Here is a 25,454-nt window from a genome sequence, read left to right as displayed (position 1 = left end):
TCACAACTTACATTGACTGGAATAGTGCAGAGCAATTTTAAATTAAATCTTATGTATGCCTTAGTGCAGGTGTACAACTAATTTGAACTCTTTCTTCCATCAGTTTTATTGATATTAACTGCACATCACCTCACATCCCCCTTAAAGTTTCTGCAAATGATATTATTCGCCTGACTCCTGTGACCTGAGATAAACTCTTTCACCTCAGGAGTTCAAGAAGGCATCTGCCTCATCACGAAGGTATCTTCAACCAAACCATGACACCAAAATAAGGTCACATAAGTACATTATACGTAAATGGTTATATTTGTTTGCCAACTCGCCCACCATGTGGCCAGCTGATATCACCTCTTGCACTGGCATGAGGCCACTTCAGGGTCTTATCTACGTCAGTGGACTCACTTGGCACTCGTTCCCGTGGGTGTGACTTGTGGAGCCAACTGAATTTAAATAGAAGCTCGGACTAACCCCGGATCATCTTCCTGAATAGAAAGAGAGAGATCCAAGCAAACATGAGTTTGACTGAAAAAGACAAGGCTGCCGTGAGGGCCATCTGGGCCAAAATCTCCAAGTCAGTGGATGCCATTGGAGCGGATGCTCTGGGCAGGTAAGGTTAGCTTAGGTTAGGTAGTTACTTTATTAATCCCCGAGGGGAATTTTGTTTTGTTTTTTTGAACATATTTTAGGTTCATGTCAAACGTATTTTTATTACGTGCGTTATTTTTGTAGCCGAGGAGCGTCTCACTAAGACGCACTAATATGAAGATATTTTTTGTTTATAAGTTTAGTTAGTTTAGTTGCTTAAATTGTTTAACTTTACAATGCAGTGAATTTATTTCAGCTTAACATTAGGATACGTCTGTTTGGCACTTGAACAGCGAGAAACGAATAAAAACAATTAGGCATAATATGTCTAATTTGAGAGTTATAACGAATCACAGCGGAGCTGATGGTTAATTATCAGACAATTAAACTAATTTCAGATCACAAACGCATACTGGACAACCACAAATTTTATGAGTGATCATGATGTGAGAAGTGTTATGATACCCGTCGACAATTTAAAACGCCAACTTGCCTTAGGTGAGGATCGAACTCACAACCTCGCCATTGCTCTGCAGGTCACTGCCTTATAAGTACCACGGGCACCACTGGAGCGTTATTGTCAACGGGGTTCATCACAAAAAAAGTGGATCAATTCTTGACTCGGCTGTATTGCCAACCTTTCCCAAACACTGCTTCACACATTCTCCGTTTCCACAGGATGCTCACTGTGTACCCGGAGACCAAAATCTACTTCTCCCACTGGCCAGATTTGTCAGTGGGATCTTCCCCCGTGAAAGCTCACGGAAAGAAGATCATGGGTGGAGTCAGTCTGGCTGTGGCCAAGATTGACGACTTGACCAAAGGCCTGCTGGAGCTCAGTGAGCTGCACGCCTTCCAGCTGAGGGTGGATCCTTCCAACTTCAAGGTGAGACAGAGGTCGCTGACAACATGCACAGTATGATACAAACTGCAGATTTCCATCTAATTACCGACAGAAATTAGGACCAGCTCTCAATAAAATGACGTTTGCGCACACGTAAAGCGTAATTTACGCACAAATGACACGTGTGCGCTAAAAAAAAATGTTTTGCTTTAACAAGGTGTCAAGTCGCAGTTACAGTTTTAAAATATTTCAAACAAAATGAGAGACTTTTGTTTCCGAGTTATTATTTTCAGTTTTGATCATATATTAGGATAAAGTGTGCAACACATGATTTCCAATGGAAGGAAAGTGCAAGTAACTCACTTTTTCCTTGTTTTACTAAATAGACTATTGAGATGGATTTCGGCAATGCAAACCAAATATTTTCTGTTTCTTGCATCCGCAGCTGCTCAGCCACTGCATTCTGGTGGTGATCGCCTCCATGTTCCCCAAAGAGTTTACCCCGGAGATCCACGTCGCCTTGGATAAGTTCCTGAACGGAGTGGCTCTGAGTCTCTCCGATAAGTATCGTTGAGCTGCCCGCAGTGGCGGACGCAGTCTGCCTGACACGATGGTGTAAAATAAATGAAACAATAAACTGCATGCCGCCCAAAACTGTTTCTATATTGTGTCCTGTATGTCTCCTGATTTATTTATTTTTCGAATCACTTTACACACGGAGGAACATATGAAGAAATTATTTGATTTATCAATTTTGTCTTTAATTCATACTAAAAACAATCAATCGTTTACACAAGTTAACATGGATGAGAAATACATCAGACCACATGATATTATGATATGATTCAAAGATATAAAGTGATATGGTGAGAAACTATTTTAAAGATGTTAACGTGTCACCTGCATGGCAGTAAACACACAATAAAAGCTGTCATGATTTCATAACGACTCGTAGCTTATGATCACCGAGAATGAGCCTGAAACAAAAGAGAGACATGCATAAGTCAGACTGGTGTCATTTTATTAATTCAATCACAACATCTAGTTGCACGTGGCTTCTTTTAAACTTACCTGAGCAAAGCAGCGGCCACCAAGCCTCCTCCTATGGGTCCCATCCAATACACCCAGTGGTAGGTCCAGTAGTTGGCCATCACAGCTGGACCGAAAGCCCTGGCTGGATTCAGACACGTTCCTGAAACATCAGCCCTGCAACCACAAACAGGAAACAGGGTACTTATAAAATGGTTGATTATTAATACAAAATATTATCAATATTGTTTGTTGGTGTGAAACTGAAATTAAGTCTCATTTTATAGCCCAATTCAAGATAATGTGTTTATTAAAAATGATTTAATATTAAATTCATTCAAAAATGTTTTACTCAGTGACGATTTTACAATGGAAAATCTGACATTAATTAGATTTTTTTTTTTAAATGTACTAATCTAAAAGATAATAAGCATCAAAAAATATTTTTTTTTGCATTTTTAATTGATTTGTTTTGTAATTTTGTAGATGGAAATATGGGTTAATGTATTGTGAAAAAGTTAGATTAGATAATGATTTTCAAATTCTGACATCATTTTATTTTGAAATTATTTTTAAAATGTACTATAATAAATTCATAAATAGGCTATAATAAAAAAGTAAAATTAAATAAACGTTAAAAATAAAATACAATAGCCTTTATAATAAAGCGTAATAAAAAATAATACATTTGTAGATAGACAAAAACAGTCATCACCACACGTTACATTAACTCTCGGGCCCCATATTTTGCCGCTACGCTTTATTTTAAAAAGTCCAAAATCAATCAGTCTCGGGTAACCTTCTCATGTTTTATCGTCACTACTTTCGAAAGTTATAATGTTGACTCTGAAAGTCGTTATCAGTTGGCTCCTCTGCAGCACAGCAACCACAACTGTGTCCAATTATGTGTAAATATTTAACACTAATGATAGCAGGCAGCACACATAATAAAACTGTTACGTGGCCTGTACTGCCTTATGATCATCGGCCTGTGATCTCACCCCGCCAGCACGGTGATGATGACGGTGCAGCCCACCAGGAACGGAGCCAGCGGGGTCTTCGTCCTGCCGTTGACCGCCGCCAGCAGCACCACCACTGTCACCAGGCAGGTCATGGCCACCTCCCCGAACAGCGCCGCGTACAGCTGGCTCTCCGACTTCAGGATGTCGAACGCTGCTCCGGCGGCGTTGTTGTAGCGCTCTGCAGGAGTCATCAGCTGTGAGAGGTCTGTGTTTATCATCCCGCGTGTGTAGAGAAAAAAAAAAGCTCCGACACGCATCCTTTTTTCTTTATTAGACTGACCTTGGCCATTCCAGCTCCCAGCACTCCTCCGATCAGCTGGCTGACGATGTAGGGCCCCACCATCATCAGCTCCATGCCTCCACACAGGTAGATGGCCAGAGTGAAGGGAGGGTTGAAATGGGAGCCACTGGAGGGAGCAGCAAAGACAAGTTAGAGAGCCAAGTTGGATTTTAAAAGAATGAAACGGTGTACAATTTACAAGACCACTTCAATCTCTGGAAAGTTGATGACATCACAAAGCAATTTTTTTTTTTCAACTTTTGAATTTGACTTCACCTGATTTTATCCATGACAGCCACCAGCACCGCCACAGCCAGCCCGTGCACCAGCGCCGGCTGCAGCCGCCCTGCCGCCGGCACGTTCTCGATGACCGACACGCAGCCGATGAAAACAAAGAACATGGTGCCCACAATCTCAGCCAGGCAGGGCTGGAACGTCCTCTCATATTTGTTGCGGGGTTTAGACGCAGGTGGCCTCTCACCCTTCTCCATCAGAGTGCAATCTGTGTCTTCCATTTCCATCTTCTCTCCCATCGTGTGTCCTGTCTTATTCTAGTCTACAGGTGACTCCGTACCGCTTACACCTGATCCTCGACGTCGACTGCACTGCACGGCGTTGGAGTTATTTATAGCCATCCCCTGAAACTGGCACACTGGACTCAAATTGCATCACTGGTCATAAAGCAGCAGAGGTGAAGGGTTTTCTACAAGTGATTATAGAGAGGCCAAGGAGTCCTTCCCCCGGCCTTTAGCAGAAGGCGTGATCCGGCTCAGAGCGAGCTGTTCAAAGTAGTTCAGATATGTTCCAGGAGTTAAAGTGCCCTTTATTCATCATAATTGTTGTCTTGGTTTGCAAGCACCGCAGCTAACAGTAGCCTATATAGATAAGACAGCTCTCGACCACAGACTTGGCAATTCCTCTCATGGGTCAATGTCTTTGTGCACGCTGCACTTTCATGTTACAGCAGTAAACATTTTAGATTTAGTACTTTTGTATGTTTCACTGAAGTAAATCAGTAGATTTAAAAATAACTGTTTAAATATGATTTTGAGACACATTTCCATTTAAAACTTCTTTATACTTTCACTCTAACAGTGGATATATTTTTTGCATTTATTAAACAGCAACATTAGTTTTTCGGTGAAAATTATATATTGTTTATATGACCAGTGCCTCTTGCAAAAAAAAAAAAAAAAAAAAAAAGTCCGTGCTTGTTCACATCCTGGTAGCAGCTCCAATAAGGAACTTTTCAATGATTTATGGTCCACATGGAAGGAAAACTTCACTGGATAATTTAATAATTATCAAAGAAATATATACAAAAAAATATAAATAAAATCATTTCTAATTTACTTCAAGCATCTTTTTCTGCATTATGTACGGTAAGAAATGTTGTCATGGTGATAGCTGAGAGGCTGGGTGGAGACTGCAGGGCAGACCCAGAACACTCTGGGAGGGGGGGGGGGGGTTGTATATCTCATCTGGCCTGGGGAAGCTTGGGGATCCTCCAGGATGAGCTGGACAATGTTGCTGGGGACAGAAAAATCTGGGCTAATTTGCTCAACCTGCTGGCACCGTGAACCCGCCACCGGATAAGCAGAGGAAAACGGATGGATGGCATATCGGCCAACCATACTGATTATTTGTGATTGGTTAATTAAAATCGACCGGTGAATATATCTGTCGAGCTTTAATCTTTAATGGAAACAATGTTAGATGTGTAGACGAACAGTTTTGGACATTAGGTGGATGAATAAATTGGGTTTAGAAGGCTGATTATTCATCTCTATTGCAATCATCGTCACCCATTTTATCAGCATTTATATGCAGATGTTGTGTGTTTTTTATGAAAGATTTTTCTTTTGATTCGAGGATCAATCATAGCCATTTGAACAAAGAGGCTCCAGTTTATGGATCTAGCTTTGTAGTGCCCTATCCTTGTTCCGAGCTTTAAGTAGTAAAACTATTAAAATATGTAATTCCATGCAGGACTTTGACCCAATTAATGAAAAGAAAAGTCTGTAAACATATAACAGAAGGTGTGATCGTTGGAATTTATTCTGTAATGTAAAATTTTTCATACATCTGTAAAGTCAATGTTAGAAGTAGCTTTCAGTAAACGATAAGCTCCAAAGACAAAAAAAAATGTAGACATTACAGTCTAAGTGTTGCGTGATGCCTGGAGCTGTCACCATGTCAGTCAGGACGTCCTCTCTCTGTTCCTCTCAAATAAATTAAACACTCACTTCAGCAAAACTCGAGTTTTCTGGTCACCAAACAACAACCTGCAAAAGAAAGATACTTCAGTTAGCGATCGTTGATCATTATTGGTTATCCCCAACACCCTCCTCTTCTGGGCCACACCCTTTAAAATTTCATTAAAACATTCAATGAGATGCAAAACGACCAAAAAAAATGACCGCAGACACTTCAAATGTTCACGAGGAAACTGGAAACAACCACAAAAAGATGCAAAGTGACCACGAAGAAACTCAAACTGTGTAGGTGTTCAGTGTTTCTGAATTATTACAGGTCACTAGGTAAGAGGTCAAAGTGTAATAAAGCTGAAGCTCATTAAATGGAGCCAACATAAGGTTTTACTTACCTGAAAAAGGCCTTTTTAAATGGTAACGGTGGAAGATGTGTGAACTCTGTTCTGAAGTGTACAAACCTGATGAGGCTGGCGGTGAGCAGCGCTCCACAGGTGGGTCCGACCCAGTAGACCCAGTGGTTGTTCCAGTGGTTGGCAGCCACTGCAGGACCGAGGGCTCGGGCCGGGTTCATACAGGCTCCGGACACGATCCCTCTGAAACAACAGGCAGCACACGCCAATGCTTCAACACAGCAGAGGAACACAGGGATGCAGGTCAAAGACACCATGTGAGGATCTTCACCTATTTTACAAATGGACTCAGGTGAGAACAAGTTGCATTATGGGAGGATCCGATGGAATATGGAGCTAAACGCATACTAAAGACTAAAAATGAGTATATCTGAGCCTCTGCTGTTTTCATTTTCACACTTTTTAAAAAAAAATATTATTCATCCAAACCCGCTACCTCTTTTAAAAGAAGCAGTGATTTCAATGTAGTTTCAATGTTGATTAGATCTTAATTTAATCTATTAATTTTCAGTATACTACTCTAAGAATGACATTCATCATTAAGGAATATTTGAATAGGATAATCAAAGAGCTAACTGATTACATGAAAATAATAATAATAATAATAATAATTTCTCTGCTGTCACAGCCTCAGTATTTCTGAACTCCTGCCTGTGATCTGAGAGACTGATCGACAGAACTTGAATAATCAGCGACGCTGACCACGGTTCCTCCTGCTGAGGCTCTCACCCAGCAAATATGTTGGCTGTCACAATGAGGCCGATGCAGAAAGGAGCACACTGCGTTCGTGTTTTGGTGTTGACGGCCGCCATGCACACCACGGTGGTGAGGATCAGCGTCAGCATCACTTCTGCCAGCGTGGTTTTACTGAGATCGGTGTTGACTGCGCCAAAGGCTCCTCCGAGGGAAGCAGCATACATGCCAGACGGGTACATCGCCTGAAAGACGAACAAGCAGAACACAGTCGAACTTAGCAAAGCATTTGAAGGAAAACAAGACCTTTAACTCATGGTCTTTATTAAAGGTGACCTAACACTGTTCGTTTGGTGCTTTTGCTGAGTCAAAGTTTTGACTTACTGGGTCAAAATTCTGAAAATACAAGTCACAATTTTGAGTCTGAATTTTGGTCCACTGTAGCTCAAAAGTCAAGATTTGGACGTACAAGATAAAATAATGAGATAATATGACAAACGTTTAACTTACCAGGTCCAAATTAGAATTGATAAGTCAAAGCTTTTCAGTAATAAGTGATTATTTTCAGATAGCAAGTCAATATCATTATTAAAAAAATGGTACTCGAGTCAAAATTCAGACAAAATAAGTTTAAAAGTAAAATTTATGAGAAAATATGTCTCATCATCATTCAGCCATCATTTCAAGTCCAGATAAACTGATCAGGATCGGAAGCGATGAAATATAAATTTTGGCTTATAAATTTTAGAAAATATTAAAAGTCCTACTTTTGACTTCTGCATCAGAACAAAGAGATACTGAATCAATATTTTGACTTGATAGGTCAAAACTAGGAGAAAAACCATAACTTCAATTTACTAAATCAACATGTTGAGATAATAGATCAACATCTCAGCCTGCTATAATTCAAAGCTATGAGATTTTATGACAAAATTTAGATTTACAAACTCATATTTTACCTCATTTAAAAGTCAGGAGTTTGACTTGTAAGTTAAAACTTGTATTCACCAAGAGTAATTTTCTCTTATCTATCATGACTAAGCTTTCATCTTTTCTTTGGGCATAAATGGGCTTCTGTACTTACCTTGGTCAAACCACCACCGACCATCCCGCCGACCACCTGAGACAGGACATAAGGCAGCAGCAGACGCAGCTCCATCCCTCCACACAGGCAGACGCTCAGGGACACGGCAGGGTTAAAGTGCCCCCCGCTGCAATAAAGACAATGACCTTCAATCTCTGTCTGTTAAGTGATAAAGTGGTGATAGTACAATGACAGAAAATCATGACAAAATATTAAGAAATTGCGTTGATGTAGCTTTCTCTCTCGTGATTTCATTTTCATCTGAGGCTGTCGAAATTACAGTAAATGCACACACGTCGAGAGTAATTCACTTTCAACTTGTTTTGCACTTTAAATCAGGCCCAAAAAAATGTACTTTGTCTTTTCCTCTACACACGATTTGAGAGGAAAAACAGTAAATGATTTTTCCAGACCAAAAACATGCAGGCAACACGACACATTTCAAAGACGCAATCCTTACCTAATTTGCCCAAACACCATGATCAGCACTCCCAGCGCCAGCCCATGTGCTACAGCGGGCTGGGTGACACCACTTGCTCCCACGTTCCCAACAACAGACGCACACCCCACAAACACGAACAGGCTCGTCCCGAACAGCTCGGCCAGGCAGGGCTGCACGTACAGCTCATACGTGCATCTCTTCTTGCTCGGGCTTCTCTCCGCCGCCACCTCTTCCACTTCAGTCACCGTAAACACCTCCGCCTTGGTTTCTGTCCCTGACATGCTGCCTTTAAAACTCTCTGCCCTGCGCGTCAATCACTTCTTCCACTGGTGGAACGCAGTGTGAACTCGGTGCTCCGATGAATGTCCAGTTATGTATATAAGCCACACTTTGGGGTGATGTAGAAAAAAAAAAAGAAAAAAAAAAAGGACTTACGCACATCCACACTTTCCACTCTTGAGGCCCCTCCTTCCTGCAATTGTTTATACTCCCAAGACTGTTAAGGATCAGGAGGAGCTCATACAATGATTGGAGTCATTATCGAGTGTCAGAGAACCCACAGGGAGATGAGGACGAGGGAGGTCTTATCGTTCAACAGCAACGCTTGTTGTGTTTCGCTGCATCTTTTGTCAAATAATTCTTAATGTTGAATATAAAATCGTCATGATTAAAAATCGATATGATTGCAGGGCCTTACAGCATGATGTGCAGCCTTATAGTGCCACTAAGAATCCACGCAGTTTCTAATGATGATCTTTCCTCTGTTTGTCCCTCACGCTGCAGATAACCCAGCTGATACTCCGACATGAAGACCATCACAAAGTGCATGAAAACAGGACAAACATGGTCTTACATAAAAGAACAGTTTTATTTAACTGCACCTGATCAGCATTTATCAAATATAATCTATTACAAACCAATCTTGCCGTCTTCCCTGCGGTCAAGAATAGAAAATGTTTTCGGGACCAGTAGAGTAAATTAACTGGTAACTGCAGGAAATGCAATTCCAAATATTTGACACTCGTTATCACATGCATTTCTATTTCGTAGGAAAACTGATCAATAAATACGATTAAAATGGCACATAAAACCAGACAAAAGACAAATATATGACCTGTGAAATTCTTCAAACTTCATAAATTCTTTAATTTCCAACACAGATGAGCAGATTTTTTTTAAATACTTTTTTTTTTTTTTTTTCTTTACATGATACAGACAAATTGTGCCTATAAGCAAATGAATGAAACAAACTTGACTGACTTTACTGTTTCAGGTGCCAGTGTTGTGACAAACCTGTTCGCAGCTTGAATCAGGTCTTATTTCCAGCAAGTACTGGGTTACAAAGAATTCTCGTCAAATCCCACTCTGCTGATGTCGGGACTTTTCGCACCGGAACGAGCTCCCAGTGGAGGGCTGGATGGAGAATAAGGGCTTCCTCTTTCCTGACGCTCTCCTCTCACACACCTTCTCTGGTTGTTGATCTTGGCGAGGGCGCTGTGTGAAAGTGTGCCCAACAGTGCAGCCGCTGCACGCTCAAAACGCCAACTGCGAAAGACCTGAGGAAACACAGCGTGACCTGTTCTTGTAAATTACGGCTGCGGACGCTCTCACTGGGCGGACAGCTGGAAAAATGAATGGTTTAACACATATGAGTGGCACAAAGTAAATAAACTGAGAGGCAGCGTGGCGCCATCGTAGCCAGACTGTAGCTTTGATGTCTTCCCGAAGTTCACGTCCGCTCGTTTTCTATGTAAGTGTGACATTACAGTGCATTACCCAGATTGAGTTTATCCTTGGTGGCCCAGCAGATGCTGTAGTGTTGGAGAAGCTGCTGCAGCAGCTCCTTCTCATCCAGGAACTCCAGGCGCTCAATTCTGCGGGAAATACAACAGATTCATCCTAAAATGGGATCGTTCACATCAGACGGAGGTTAAATGACCAGAAATCAACCTACAAAGCATCAGACGTACAGCTGAAACTTTGTGGTTTATTCTCATATTGTTGAGTTTAAGATGTCTGAGGTTTATAATATTGGGTATTAAAGCAGTCATGAGTGTTAACAGTAAAGGGATGGTCCAGTTATTTTATAATGTATAAATTATATTAGGTCATCTACAAATAAAAAGAGGGATAGACTTTAATGAGAAAAGTGAGATGACAGTTTAGTTTCTATGGTTCCTACGGTCTCATGCTCCAAAAATCTAGATGTTCAGTCGTGGGCTCTCTGCCTTGTAAAAGCCCACTCCTCAGGACTTGTCTATACTCTTTCTGTAATCACTTAGTTACTCTAGATGACGTTGTCTTGGCCTCCAGCAAAACTGTGAGGAACCTTGGAGTCCTATTTGATGAGGATTTGTCCTTTAGCCACCATATAAAGCAAATCTCCAGAACTGCCTTCTTTCATCTCCGTAATATTAATACAATCAGGAAAATCCTTCCCCAACGTGACGCAGAAAAACTCATTCATGCGTTTGTTACTTCTAGGCTAGATTATTGTAATTCCTTGTTATTAGGATGTCTAAATTACTCATTAAAAACCCTGCAGCTGATCCAAAATGCTGCAGCAAGAGTACTGACGGGATTTAGCAAGAGAGATCATATTTCTTCAGTTTTAGCTTCTCTTCACTGGCTTCCTGTGAAATCAAGAATAGAATTTAAAATTCTCTTGATGACTTACGAAGCCCTACATGACCAGGCTCCATCATATCTTAGAGATCTTATAGAACCATATAATCCTAGCAGAGCACTTCTCTCTCAGTACGCTGGTCTACTTGTGGTTCCTGGAGTTTCCAGAAGTAGAATGGGAGGCGGAGCCTTCAGTTTTCAGGCTCCTCCCCTGTGGAACCAGCTCCCAGTTTGTGTTGGAGGGGCAGGAACCCTCTCTAGCTTTAAGATTAGACTCAAAACGTTACTTTTTAATGAAGCCTATAGTTAGGGCTGACTCAGGTAGACCTGAACCAACCCTTAGTTATGCTGTTATAGGCCGAGGCTGCTGGGGGACCTTGTTACATGCTGAGCTTCTTTTCTTTCCTCCTACTCTTTAACTGACTCATACCTCACCATCTTTTTCTCTCCCACAGCTTTTTCTTATTGTCTGTTGTCTCCATTCAGTTCCCTCGCTCGCGTAGTTTCTGTTCTTTCTTTTACAGATGTCCCGTCATGGAGCTGCGTGTCTCTGCCCTGCGCTTGTCGTCTCCACCAACAGTTATTCTCTTCTATCTCTATGCTGTCCTTTTCTCTCTCTGCTCTCCTCTCACCCCAACCGATGGAGGCAGATGGCTCCGCCCACCTCTGAGCCTGGTTCTGTCGGAGGTTTCTTCCTGTTAAAGGGAGTTTTCCTTCCCTCTGTTGGAGGTTTTTCTCCCTTAAAGAGGAGTTTTTCCCCTCCTAGCTTATGTGGGAATTGTTGAGTTGTTGAATTGTTGAATTGTTGGGTTTCTCTGTATAATATTGTAAAGTCTTGCTGTAAGGACTTTAATGTGTTAAGTGCCATGAAATAACCTGTGTTGTGATTTGGCGCTATATAAATAAAGTTGAATTGAACTGAATTGAATTATACAATAGAGATATTTTGGTAAAAACAAAATTTCCCTGTACGTTTTGGGTTCTCATCCACACGCAAGCAGCATTTTAGGTCAATATGATTATTTTTTAATCACCTACTCAAGTGCAGATTGTAAAAATGCATCACACCTCAATTCAAACATGCCAATTGTTGCTTTGTGTAATGAGCATAAGCCTGAAACAGAAAATAATGATGTCTGATGCGTGTATGTTTCTTTACGTCTGGTTACCATTAGCAAATACAATTTTACAACTTGACTAAAAATGAATAAATAATTCGCTACTTTTGGTTTTGAGTCACTGCCACCAAAATGAAACTGAGCTCACTGCACATGTTCAGAATGTTCTTCTCTGGTATTTGACATTTTTGTCGACTTTATTTCCACCTACTGGCTCAGCGTGCTTGTAGTCACTTTTGTGTTCTTGTGATTTCAGAGATATTTTCTTTTGTGAAGGTCGGGTGGACAGAATATCTCTCAGAATATCTCCATGTCAGAGCTGATATAACAGCACAAGTTACTCTATTAGACTTTAGAAAACTCCTCAGAGCCACTAAAAACATCAATTTTTGTCACGGGATAAGTCGTGCCTCCTGTGAGGAGTAACTTCATCTGCATGTGTGAAATATCTCTATTAACACTCGCTAACAAAGCAACTGCAAAGTATTTCCAACAATTATTTCAGTGGTTTGACAACTGGGCTGAGTGAAGCACTAATTATCTCTGACAGATAGCGGGTGATGTTATATCACCTTGTGACATCGTCCTGAGGGAGCATACTGTAGACCGTCATCACGTCCAGAGCATCAGCATGCTGCCAGCCGGTCTTCAGAAACCTCTCCTTCTACAACATATCGCATTATATTGTTTAGAACAAAGTAAACAATGTAACATCAAAATATTTTCAAAAAACAACCAGCGACACAGTATCTTGTGTCTACAGATTAACTCTAGCGCAGGACACCTTTAAACCCTTATTCCATTTTTGTTTTGTTTAACTTGTCAGATAAGAAAGCACAGCCCGCTGCTCAGATCTGCAGCTTGAAGACTTGAACTGCTGTGTTGGTCAGGACCAAACATTGAGCGAGGAGCTGGAGGTTACCTGAGAGTCCAGAGACTGGCAGGCCTCCACTCCTGCCAGGGTGCACTGGCGGCGCTGCAGGTTCTCGACCATCACATGGCCGAACCGATCACTCATGTTCACCTGGAAGACACGGACACAGCCGACTAAGCGAAGCTTTGTGTTGTTGCCTTGAGAAAAGCTACAGTACTACTCAGATGAAACACACATGTGCTACGTTTAGCCAATCAAATACCTTCCCTGGTACATATTAACAGCGTTGAAGCCACTCTTATCAACCAACTGCATTTACAATGGGAAATACTTAAGTGGTAAATAGCCTGCAACTGACTACTATTCGGAAAAAATACAAAAGAGCCTAATTTGTCATGACTGTGTGTTTATCTGAATACCTGAATAGTCTGCCTGAGAATCTCAGGGACTTCACTTCCGTGGGCATTTTTAAAAGAAAACTTTCAACATTTCTTTTTAGCTTTTAGCTGGGTTTTGTGGTTTCATTTTGTTTTGCAATTGCATTTTATTTTTTACTTTCTGTTGTATTTTTAAGTTTTGTGTCTGTGAAGCACTTTGGGATACATTGTTGCATGAAAGGTGCCATAGAAAAAAAAAAAAAAAAAGTGATCCGCAACGGTCACACAATATAATACAAAATCCAGATACGTCTCTGAGTTGTAACATCGATAACCGAAGACAACAGCTGTGTTCTTCTGCTGTATCAGGATCATTTGCTTTGTTTACCTGTTCGTAGTTGATGAACATGGCGGTGTGAAAGGTTTCTGCTGCCCAGTGAACCAGGTTGGAAGACTGGGATGGCGTCATGTAGACCAGCACACACTCTGACAGGAGCAATGTGGGTAATCTGGGGGTGACAGCAGCACATACGACCACAAAAATAACTAGAAAGCAGTGCGTGAGATGTCTACCGAGGCAAAACAAAGCTCTAAATATGGTATTTTAACATGATCTGTGAGCATGAAAGTAATAAAGTGGTAAAAAGGTTTGTCAGTCAGCACAGCGGGAAAGAGAGAAACCGTTCCCAAGTTTTTTAATGTTGAAAGGTTTTGAGATATATCAACAGACAGTCAGAAATATAGAGTGGTCTTAACGCTATGCTCTTAAAGGTTCAGTGAATCAGTGGATTTAGGAGAATCTATCGGTGCAAATGAAATATAAAATTCAGGTTTTTACTAGCTCATATTTACCTCGTTACAACTGTTGTGTTTTCACTAACTGTGAATGAGCCATAGGGAGCAGAAGAGGACCCGCTAAACACCATAGTGTCTCCTACACACTTGGAAGGAGAGGTTGAGGAGCTGGTTGTAAGCTGCAACCTCCCCCACTAGATGTCACCAAATCCTCCATACTGCTCCCGTAAGACTATACAAATAATTAAAGGCTTTTGTGTTGTTGAGCAGAACTTTTTTTTTTTTTCCTGCAAAATAGAGTCTCCTTTACAATCACATGGATTAAACATACATTAAGGTTAAAGAATGTGAGTTAGAAGCCAGCCTGAACTGTGCTCAACAAGAAAACATCCCCTCATACAAAATATGAATATAAAATATAACAAAAATAAAAGGAGGCCGTAAAAAGTTTGTCTCCTACAGCTTCACAAAGACCTACATTCATGGCAGGTAATTTGAATCTCAACCTCCAGATGGGTCAAATATGCTGCTCACATGTCGTGCTACCACCTCATTGAATTAGCATGTTTAATAAAACTATGAGGGTTTCGAGCCTGCAGGAGGTTTAGTGTTTGATATTTAAAACATACACTGTGGGTGTGGCCATTGAAGCCATTCTGGCGGTGTGTCAGAGAGACTCTGTTATCTTGAGCTGCTTACTGCGAGAAAACAGAGATAAGCTTCAATTGTGGCATTTTTACAGATGTGCTGGGAAAACAAACGGCAGCTGAGAAGGAGCAGTAAAAGGGGACTGACTCGCTTAAAAAAAAAACAATGCTGCTTTCAGGTTAACTTCCACCTCCTATAGAAACTCAGTAGTTTAGCGGGACAACGATGTATATCACATACTCGGGGTTAAGCTGGAACTTTTTCAGCTTTTCATCTAAATTGGAGACGTCTCTGAGGTCCGCTCCGATGATGCAGTACCGATCCGAGTCGAGGCTGTGGGCATCTGAGGAAACATAAACGCACACATTTAGAAAGAGTTTGTAATGCTGAATGAAAAAAATGTCTGTGTTATGACCCACTGATATATCATGTGGAGATCAAAAGTGACTGCAATGTCTGTTGAGTACCGAGCAGTAAGGAGTCTGTGGAGTGGGTTTCGATGATGGGTTTGGACAGAGGTGGTTTTGTCCTAGTCAAAGAAAATAACACCATTAAAAGTCATATAAAAACAGCATGTCTACAATAAAGCTATGCTACAGTCAGGTCTTTTATACTACCAGTACATATCTTATGTTCCACAATTTCTAACATGTCATATTTATAGATCTAAATCATATTGATTACATCTTATGCAGCCAAGTTTCATTGTATATTACAAACATATTAAGATAACATAAATACAGTGGTAGTTTTTTTCCAGTTCTTCTGAACAACAGCTGTAAATATTGAGATGTTTTTTTTAACAAAAGGCTCTGGCTCCCCCTACAGTCCACTGCTCTACATTACAGTCCCAAAGCCAGAAGGCAATAAACACATTATGCACTTGCAATGCTTAATGTCCTTGCTTGTAGTGGTAGTTATATTTTAAAAGTCAAGTTAACACTCCAAAATCTACCAGATCCTTTAATCTGTATGAAGGACTTGTTGCCACTCCGCTCGATCAATCAATGGTACGTCAGTGGATTTAAAACTAAAATAAAATTGAATTACTTACTTAATATTGTGTATTTTCCTGGCCACAACTGTTGGAAAGTCAACTTCAAAGAACTTTCGTGGCATGATGTTTTCATCCTGTAACACACACACACACACACACACACACACACACACAATGACTCAACATTTGTGACTTGTGATTATTTTGAAGATAGATTTACGTTATTTGAACGCAGTATAATCAAATAGGGCCGATGTACGTGAATCCCACATCAGCAAGCTGCAAACCTTTAGTCTCCAAAATGTTGTGTCCAATCCGGCACCCAGGTTTATTATTTGACAGTCACACTCTGTTTTCCTTATAAACGCATCAAGCAGATGGTTCATCCCTTGAACACGGGCGTAGTAACCTGTCAAACCACAGAAGTAGATTGAAAGATAAGTTAATAAACACACACATCAGGGCAACAAAAAGCGAAGACTTTGCTGTTTAAAACCACATTTTAAAGTAAGATAAATAAAACTTTGAGATATTATTATTGCTTTTGAAGCACTCGCTACAGAAAGTGCTCACAATATTTACAGATGATCCTGTGACTTATAAATACACAATATATGGTTCGTCTCGTTGGGTTGAATAGGTGCTGTTGAATGAGGTAGAAGAGAGAGAAAGCTTTAAAGAGGAGCCTTCATTACATGCCTCTGTTGATTTCAGGAGCCTTCCGCTCTCCTACAGATCTCACAAAGTACTGGATATAGGGGTCCTTCCAGTAGCCTTTACTAGTCGCAAACCTAAAAAAAAATACACAGATTATGAATTGGATGAGGATGTGTCATACTTTTATAGTGCTTTGCTATTCAATGTGTTTATATTAACAAAGTAGTCGCTGAACTATTAAGTGGTATAACTGATCCTACTATAAAAAAAATAAAATAAGACCCAGCTTCATAGTTGTGTGCAGTTTTCTGCTACGTTTCTGCTTTATCTGGTGGATAATGTAAGGTCTCACTAACAGTCTAATTATGAACCTGTACACTACCTGCCAACTTGATTTGTCTTGATTCTGTTCGACTTGTTTTGATTCTGTCCGATGTTTTGCAGCACTTAAGTCAAATCTGGTTGTGCAGAAATAAAGCCAAATAAGCCATATACAAATAAAAAAAACCTTACTTGACTTCAAATTGTGAAATTGCTGAAAGCCAAAGGAGAAGATGTGGACAGCACAAACTAGCAACCAAAAAAAATATGAGCAAACGGGGGAAAATTTGGGAATTGGAGGTGGTTTTGGAGCATAATTACAAACCCATATCTGACGTGGATGTAAGTCCACGTTGTCTAAATTCATTTGATGCACGTCCTCGCCTTATGTTACCGCGACACGATGCAATTAAAACCATACGATTGTAACATTAAACGACTAATGACTGCATATATTTCTTTCTTTTTTTTGCATACCTTTTGCATGTGGTCGCATCGTCACACGTCGCCCTCACTGCTTCATCTGCAGTATCCGAGTCTGTGAAGGGATGATGAGCTGCCATTAATGTTCCTTGTCCCGACGCGGTGAAGCCAACATTAAACCTGTCGTCCACTTGCTTCACTCCGGCCGGCTAATATGACAGGTGGGTTTATTTAACGACACGTGGAGGAGGAAGGACAAAACCGTGAGCATAGTCGAGTTGCGGAAATCTTTGTGGAAAAAAAAATAAGGAAACTGCGAGTTAGAAGGAAATAAGGAGTGCGCAACGACGGGAGAATATTTCGCAGGCTAAAAACAAAAACGCTCGGAGAAAGAAATGTTTGGACAATCCAAAAAAAAACGGAAGCACAGCGCGAGTACTTCCGGGTCGTTTCGTTTTCAGGTTAAAAGTATTCTAAATATTCTTATTTTGCACAGTTGTGGAAAGAAACAGAGTATGCTGCGTTTATGTACAATCTCTAACTATTTGCACTTTACTTGAGTATTTCCATTTGATGCTACTTTATACTTCCACCACATTTCAGAAGGAAATATTGTACTTTATACCCACTACATTTATTTTTTTTAGCTTCACAACGGATAATATAACAAGCTTTTCAAATACAACACGTTGTTAAAGATTAAACCAGTGGTTTCCACACATAGCAGTAACATGCTGCCTACATACTGATGCATCTGTAGGCCTATTAATAATCGAATGATGTCATATAGCCTATAATAATATCAGTCAGGGGGACCTAACCAGTACTTTTACTTCAATACTTTAATTATGCTACTAATACTTATATAAGTTTACATGAGAAGGATTTTTCATGCAGGACTTTTACTTGTAATGGATTATTTTTATATTGCTGTGTTGGTACTTTTGCTGATAAGTAAAGGTTCTGGGTACTTCTTTCGCCACCGCACAGGAATAAAATAAACCTACAGCTAAATACAAAGAGCTAAAGAATCTCAACAGTTGTTTATTTCACAACATTTCCGTCTTAATCTTATGCATAATGCACCTTCCCTTTGGCAATGTTTACACTTGGACTGGTTGAATTTTAATCTGAAATAGAGAAATATTGTCACCGAATCTGCCAAACCCTACAGACAGAGCTTGTAAAATAAAAATGTATCCAGAAGCCTGCTTTGGTCATTTTGGTTTTGGGATGGATTTCATATTAGAGCATCATTTGTCCCTCTGGCAGCCTCTGTTTGTAGGTAATCTCAGCCAAATTCAGAATATGAAAAAAGCAGATAAAGTGATTCTGCTGATTTTTCAGAAATCAGCTTAACCAGTGAAAGAAGCACCTGGATAAGCACCAACCGAAAGCCAGCTGCTCTATCCGATTATCGTGAAGGACAAAGACAATATGGGTCATAACAGTGAAACAGAGAGTGAGAGAAGAGATTAAACACAGAACAATAACAGGACAGCTATCTAGTCCCACGTGAAATATGGAACTCTGAGCCGCTCTGACACATTTCTATGCAAACCTTCGTAGAAATCCTGCAACGATGAAGGCAACCTCATTGAGGACACCTCATGTCACTTAGATAATCAAGTTTGTGAAATCTTTAGAGTGCATTTGAATTCCTCTGAGAATTTGCCACGCACAGAAAATTACATTACAAATGGAGAAAACTTGTCCTACTTGTGGGGAAAAAAAACTAATTAAAAATCCTTTAGAGGTCCACAGGAGAATAATCAGTTGCAAAGCCTGCGGCAGTGTTTTGTTACATCTCAGATCAAAGCGACCACCATCAGGTGCATGGTTGTTCACAACAAGGTGCACAGCAGCAAGGACTGACACAAAGAGCTCAATGGCCTAAATTTGTACTTGCACTTGCAAAGGAAGAAAATGTGCAGCTGTGACTTCGACATCAAAGATGCTCATGTTATATTCCAAGTGATCCAAATAACTGAGCTGACAACCACCTGAATTGCATATTCTTCATTTTAGATCTACAGCTTCGATCTCACAAAAGCATAATGCATTTGGCTGCTGACAGAAGCCTCTCTTAGCCATCTCACTGGTGTCTGTTACTTAAGCTGAATGGCACTAAGAGAGAATGTAATGTAATGCCTCTTTTATTGACTCGCAGAAAAAAGGATGTGGGCTCGATTCCGAGACTTGGTGTTAATACTTCCTGTAAAATGTATGTCATCCCTATACTCTCATTGTCTAACTTCAAAGAGGAACTTCACTTCAAGTATACTTTGTATGTTTGGATTTTACATAAAACTTCACAACATTTAAAATATTGAAATTATAGGTCCCCAGTAACCAAATAGAGCTGTAGTACATCTTAATCACCTTCAAACTGTACAGTTTATGCTCAAACTACACATTGTAAAAAATTTTCTACCACAGTTGGATCATGTCCCTGAAATGTTGAGTGTTACACCATTTGATCAGCAAAAGGCATGAACATAAAAAGCAGGAAATATGTTCCCCGTCAGTCATCGCAAATGTGTGCAAAAATCAGAAAGTTAAATATCATATTGCTGACTTGTTGGGCAACTGTCAAATTAAATTAGAATCAGGTTTATTGCAAAGTTTTCAAATAAAAGGAATTTGTCTTTGCATGACGATCAGAAAGTAGAAAATAATAAAAAACAAAAACAAGTATCTATACAAACTGTAAAATATTCAACAATGACATTTTATGATTTAGGATAGGTAAAATACAGACTATGTGAAGAGAGCTGTAATATAACGCCACAGATATTGGCTGGGAAAGTGGAAATGTTCACATATAAACATTATGTTGAGTATAGACAGTAGATGTAATGTACTAATGTATTAATACAAAGACTACACATAATTGCTTTTACAGTGGGTACGGAAAGTATTCAGACCCCTTTAAATTTTTCACTCTTTGTTTCATTGCAGCCATTTGCTAAAATCAAAAAAGTTCATTTTATTTCTCATTAATGTACACTCAGCACCCCATCTTGACAGAAAAAAACAGAAATGTAAAAATTTGTGCAAATTTATTAAAAAAGAAAAACTGAAATATCACATGGTCATAAGTATTCAGACCCTTTGCTGTGACACCTATATTTAACTCACATGCTGTCCATTTCTTCTGATCCTCCTTGAGATGGTTCTACTCCTTCATTGGAGTCCAGCTGTGTTTAATTAAACTGATTGGACTTGATTAGGAAAGGCACACACCTGTCTATATAAGACCTTACAGCTCACAGTGCATGTCAGAGCAAATGAGAATCATGAGGTCGAAGGAACTGTCCAAGGAGCTCAGAGACAGACTTGTGGCAAGGCACAGATCTGGCCAAGGTTACAAAATAATTTCTGCAGCACTCAAGGTTCCTAAGAGCACAGCGGCCTCCATAATCCTTAAATGGAAGAAGTTTGGGACGGCCAGAACTCTTCCTAGACCTGGCCGTCCAGCCAAACTGAGCAATCGTGGGAGAAGAGCCTTGGTGAGAGAGGTAAAGAAGAACCCAAAGATCACTGTGGCTGAGCTCCAGAGATGCAGTAGGGAGATGGGAGAAAGTTCCACTAAGTCAACTATCACTGCAGCCCTCCACCAGTCGGGGCTTTATGGCAGAGTGGCCCGACGGAAGCCTCTCCTCAGTGCAAGACATATGAAAGCCCGCATAGAGTTTGCCAAAAAACACATGAAGGACTCCCAGACTATGAGAAATAAGATTCTCTGGTCTGATGAGACCAAGATTGAACTTTTTGGCGTTAATTCTAAGCGGTATGTGTGGAGAAAACCAGGCACTGCTCATCACCTGCCCAATACAATCCCAACAGTGAAACATGGTGGTGGCAGCATCATGCTATGGGGGTGTTTTTCAGCTGCAGGGACAGGACGACCGGTTGCAATTGAAGGAAAGATGAATGCGGCCAAGTACAGAGATATCCTGGAAGAAAACCTCTTCCAGAGTGCTCTGGACCTCAGACTGGGCCGAAGGTTCACCTTCCAACAAGACAATGACCCTAAGCACACAGCTAAAATAACAAAAGAGTGGCTTCAGAACAACTCTGTGACCATTCTTGACTGGCCCAGCCAGAGCCCTGACCTAAACCCAATTGAGCATCTCTGGAGAGACCTGAAAATGGCTGTCCACCAACATTCACCATCCAACCTGACGGAACTGGAGAGGATCTGCAAGGAAGAATGGCAGAGGATCCCCAAATCCAGGTGTGAAAAGCTTGTTGCATCATTCCCAAGAAGACTCATGGCTGTACTAGCTCAAAAGGGTGCTTCTACTCAAGACTGAGCAAAGGGTCTGAATACTTATGACCATGTGATATTTCAGTTTTTCTTTTTTAATACATTTGCACAAATTTCTACATTTCTGTTTTTTTCTGTCAAGATGGGGTGCTGAGTGTACATTAATGAGAAATAAAATGAACTTTTTTGATTTTAGAAAATGGCTGCAATGAAACAAAGAGTGAAAAATTTAAAGGGATCTGAATACTTTCCGTACCCACTGTATGTAACGTGGCGTGTTAGATGCGATGAGTTCACAGATGTTCAAGATATGATTATAGATTTCACATTAATAGCCAAAGTTTGGTGTCTATAAGTAAGATAGGTTAGAGATACAATAGGTTGAGTTAAAGAAGCACTTGTGACTTACTATACAGCCTATATTGTCCTTATTCATCTTATTACATGATGGTTGTTTTTGCTTTGCAAAATTAGAGTTCATGGCAGGTTTTATGGTATAAAAAAACAAACAACGCCAAGGCCAGTTTATTTATATAGCACATTTCAACAACAAGGCAATTCAAAGTGCTTCACATAAAACCATTAAAAGCATCAAAACATAAGGCAAAAGAAAAGGACATTTAAGAACAGTGATTAAAACATTAAAAACAGTCATTAAAACATTAAGTAAGCTAAAGATAGAATACAAGTTACAGTGCAGTTTAAGAAATAAAATACAGTAGTAAAATGTGGAAACGCAATAAATGAATCAACATCCTTAAATCTGGTTCAGTGAAAGGCAGCAGCAAACAGAAAAGTCTTCAATCTTCCAGATATGTGGGGCATAAAAACTGAACGCTTCTCCATGTTTAGTGCTGACTCCGGGGACAGAAAGGAGACCCGTCCCAGACGACCTGAGGGGCCGGGAGGGTTCATAAGGTCGCAGCAGATCACAAATGTCTTTTGGTCCTAAACCATTCAGTGCTTTATAAACCAGCAGCAGGATTTTAAAGTGGATGTTCGACAGGAAGCCAGTGTAAAGACATCAGAACTGGAGTGAATGTGATCCAAACAAACAAACAAACAAACAAACAAACTCATTCATTCCGTATGTTGCTCAGATTATTTAAAGTATTTCATCCCGTAAGAGTACTACTAATACGGGTGTAAAAAATAAAAATAAAAAAATAAAAATAGCCTGCTTCGGGTTCATTTGAGTGAAGTATCTTCTTTTTTGAGTGCGGTGTGCGAGCGGGGCTCCGCAGCCTGCGTCCAGGGGGAGGTGGTGCTGCTCGGCCGACGCTCCAACGTGACTTCCTGCGCGCTCTCCGACTGTGCGTGCTCGGCAGTGGCAGAGGAGCGCTGCTGCCGCCGCTGCTGTGCACTCGGCTCGCTGCTCCGCAAAGCGGCCGACGGGATTACCCAGCTCCGTCACGGTTAGCTCGCCGGGCTAACGGTCAAGATCGCAACCGAAGGGGAGCCATGCAAAGCCGCCGGAGCCAGTGAACGGTTTTTTTTTTTTTTTTGTCGGGGCTCTCACTTCGGGGACTTTAATGTGCGTAAATGTAGAAAAAAACAAAAACAAGGAGGATCGCGGATCATGCCGTCGCCCCCAGCGGAAACTTTCCTCTAGGATTTCCACTTGGGAAAGGCTAGCTTCAGGGGCTAGCGAGGCTCCAAACTATTTTTAACTGGCTTTGGGCTCCATGGCTCTCGCTTGTTTTTCCCTGTCGTAGCGACAGCTTGGAAAATTGGCCGCGAGAACTTCCATGACAAACCAAAGCCCCGGTTTTGACGCGTAACTTCGGACGACTAGACCGGCCAAGGACCGACCATGAAGAAGCAGTTCAATCGGATGAAGCAGCTCGCCAATCAAACTGTTGGCAGGCAAGTACTGAAGTGTGCGATGTTTACTGACGTGAAGCTCATTATCTAACCAGAAAACACACTTTCTTTTGGTCTGTCTGACCTGATTTCCAATGCCAGTGGATGTAACTTAACTTTTAACCATTCACTACGCCATTAACCCACTTTCTTGCAGTTACAGCTGGGAAATGTCGCAGGGAAAAGGAAAGGAAAAATCACATGAGCTAACACCAATCTAATCAGTGGAGGGTGTGTTGACCAGGAGGTCTTTTCATGAATGAATCATGTTTTTAAAGGCTGACAACCAAACTTTTAGGACATGAGACTCCTCAGACTCTTAATGGAAGTTGAATTGGGATACATACTTTAAAAAAAAATTTTTTTTAATTATAAATGGTGATGCAGAGGAGGATTTCCATCTTGTCCACTGTAGAGTTATTGAATGTGCAGTCTGAACTGTGCAAGTTTCCAAACTACCCAAATATAATAGGATGATAAAACACTCAGAATTTAAAGCCAATAACTGATCCTTAATAATGACACCATACTGCTGCGTCCCGGGGCAGGAGTCTAGTCTGTAGCCGGTCCTAAATAACCCCGGGGCAGCTGAGTTCAGACATCATCTTAAGGGGACAAGATGAGAGTGAGACGGGACTAATGTGCTAAAGCAGAGGATGAGCTATAGTTATATATACTGCGCACCACAGACAGGTTCAAGTTGTGTGCAGGTAAAGTAGCAGGGAGAGTCTGTCCATCTGTGAAACACAAGACCCCAACCAGACATCAAACTTCAAGCACATGAAATAGATTGTGTTACAGTGATGGAAGTATCATATCACACATCTGAACTCAAAGCATGCGTCAGTTTCTCGGTTGATAGGATCCACTTTTAGAAAAAAGGGTGTGAGCCCTAACTGTGTGAATGTGTTTTGCTGTGTGTTGACATGCCAGCTTGTGCCATTATGCTGTTATGTGATGACACACAGCGTCCCAATGTGACTGGATAGTTAAAGCAATGTTGGCTTCAGCACGGCCCTCTGAGAACACGAGGGTGAGACAGGTAAAGGTAGCCTACTTTTCATTGTGGGAGGTTGTTCTCATGATCATTACATGCATGTGTTTGACACCTCAGGCAGATTCTCAGATGAGTCTAGTGCTGGGTGGTTCCATAGATAGTTACTCGCAGGATGGGAAAAATAGTTATTTTCCTCTTCAAATAGGAAATATCAGAAAATAGTGAAAAATGCTCATTAAACTTGATATGACACCTTCACATTTATTTGTTTTGTCTGACTAACAGTCCAAAAAACAACTCTGTTTTGTTCAAGATGTTGATGGAAGCTGCTGAAAGAAATATAGATTTTAACTGTAGTTGTGCTGTCTTGCTTTTGTGGGCTAACAGAGCAGTACCATACATTACTCAAGTTACAACTAATTGCTATTACTATTATGACAATTTCCATTTGGAAGGCTTGTAGTGCTGTTTGTTGAAGTACCAGACTGCACCTGTGATGTGCATGAGTGCACAGAGGCGTGTGCACTTTAAAGTTGTGGTTCTTTGTTTATATACAATAGTCAATAATGTAATAGATATTTTAATCTCTTCAATCTGATAAAGTCAACAATATAATCCTGCTATTTTCGATTTTTGAGTGACTCATCTCAAGCGATTGTCCGATTTTTTTTTCTGTCACAACACGGTCCTGCAAATATTTAAAAAGAAAAGCCTTGTTAAGAACTGAAGGGTTTCTGTCCACTGAAATGCTTTAATCTGAGACATACAGGAAGTGTTGAGTTTGTATCAACACATACTGCAGTAACCTGAACAGGGCAAACGGTAGCGGATCAAAATGAAACTTTGAGTTGAGTTAATCAAACTATACATCTTAAATGTCCATT

At 40.6% G+C, this 25,454-nt stretch overlaps 5 protein-coding genes across 8 annotated transcripts in view; 2 read left to right on the top strand and 3 right to left on the bottom strand.

Annotated features, from left to right (window-relative positions):
* Positions 1-466: 466 nt before the first annotated feature.
* Positions 467-2,083, top strand: hbae5 (hemoglobin, alpha embryonic 5). Its single transcript, XM_069156005.1, has 3 exons — positions 467-607; positions 1,264-1,471; positions 1,875-2,083. Exons 1-3 carry the CDS (start codon positions 513-515, stop codon positions 2,001-2,003), a joined length of 432 nt encoding a protein of 143 aa, XP_069012106.1. The 5' UTR covers positions 467-512; the 3' UTR covers positions 2,004-2,083.
* Positions 2,084-2,174: 91 nt separating this feature from the next.
* LOC138202191 (aquaporin-8-like) lies at positions 2,175-4,293 on the bottom strand. The gene is made up of 5 exons (XM_069156004.1): positions 4,037-4,293; positions 3,761-3,887; positions 3,460-3,674; positions 2,501-2,635; positions 2,175-2,406 (listed from the first exon to the last, which is right to left on the bottom strand). The coding sequence occupies exons 1-5, from the start codon at positions 4,291-4,293 to the stop codon at positions 2,361-2,363; spliced, it is 780 nt and encodes a 259-aa protein (XP_069012105.1). The 3' UTR covers positions 2,175-2,360.
* Positions 4,294-5,809: 1,516 nt separating this feature from the next.
* aqp8a.1 (aquaporin 8a, tandem duplicate 1) lies at positions 5,810-8,883 on the bottom strand. The gene is made up of 5 exons (XM_069155349.1): positions 8,621-8,883; positions 8,161-8,287; positions 7,113-7,321; positions 6,432-6,566; positions 5,810-6,045 (listed from the first exon to the last, which is right to left on the bottom strand). Exons 1-5 carry the CDS (start codon positions 8,881-8,883, stop codon positions 6,003-6,005), a joined length of 777 nt encoding a protein of 258 aa, XP_069011450.1. The 3' UTR covers positions 5,810-6,002.
* A 568-nt stretch (positions 8,884-9,451) lies between these two features.
* Positions 9,452-17,853, bottom strand: lcmt1 (leucine carboxyl methyltransferase 1). The gene is made up of 11 exons (XM_069156003.1): positions 17,492-17,853; positions 16,736-16,827; positions 16,324-16,445; positions 16,094-16,170; positions 15,507-15,568; positions 15,280-15,382; positions 13,985-14,105; positions 13,268-13,369; positions 12,918-13,009; positions 10,379-10,476; positions 9,452-10,158 (listed from the first exon to the last, which is right to left on the bottom strand). The coding sequence occupies exons 1-11, from the start codon at positions 17,575-17,577 to the stop codon at positions 10,136-10,138; spliced, it is 978 nt and encodes a 325-aa protein (XP_069012104.1). The 5' UTR covers positions 17,578-17,853; the 3' UTR covers positions 9,452-10,135.
* A 5,211-nt stretch (positions 17,854-23,064) lies between these two features.
* arhgap17a (Rho GTPase activating protein 17a) overlaps positions 23,065-25,454 on the top strand; it is a 32,064-nt gene continuing 29,674 nt past the window's right edge. For all 4 annotated transcript variants that reach the window (XM_069156000.1, XM_069156002.1, XM_069155999.1 and 1 more), the window contains exon 1: positions 23,065-23,576. In XM_069156000.1, the coding sequence (XP_069012101.1) occupies positions 23,524-23,576 (53 nt within the window). In that variant the 5' untranslated portion in view covers positions 23,065-23,523. The remainder of the gene's footprint in view (positions 23,577-25,454) is intronic.

The sequence above is a fragment of the Embiotoca jacksoni genome, unplaced genomic scaffold, assembly GCF_022577435.1.
Source record: "Embiotoca jacksoni isolate LCO1_2020_lvr unplaced genomic scaffold, fEmbJac1.0.p SCAF_20, whole genome shotgun sequence".
Taxonomy (NCBI): domain Eukaryota; kingdom Metazoa; phylum Chordata; class Actinopteri; family Embiotocidae; genus Embiotoca; species Embiotoca jacksoni.
The sequence above is the reverse complement of the archived record's forward strand: the minus strand, read 5'-3'. Positions and strand labels throughout refer to the sequence as shown.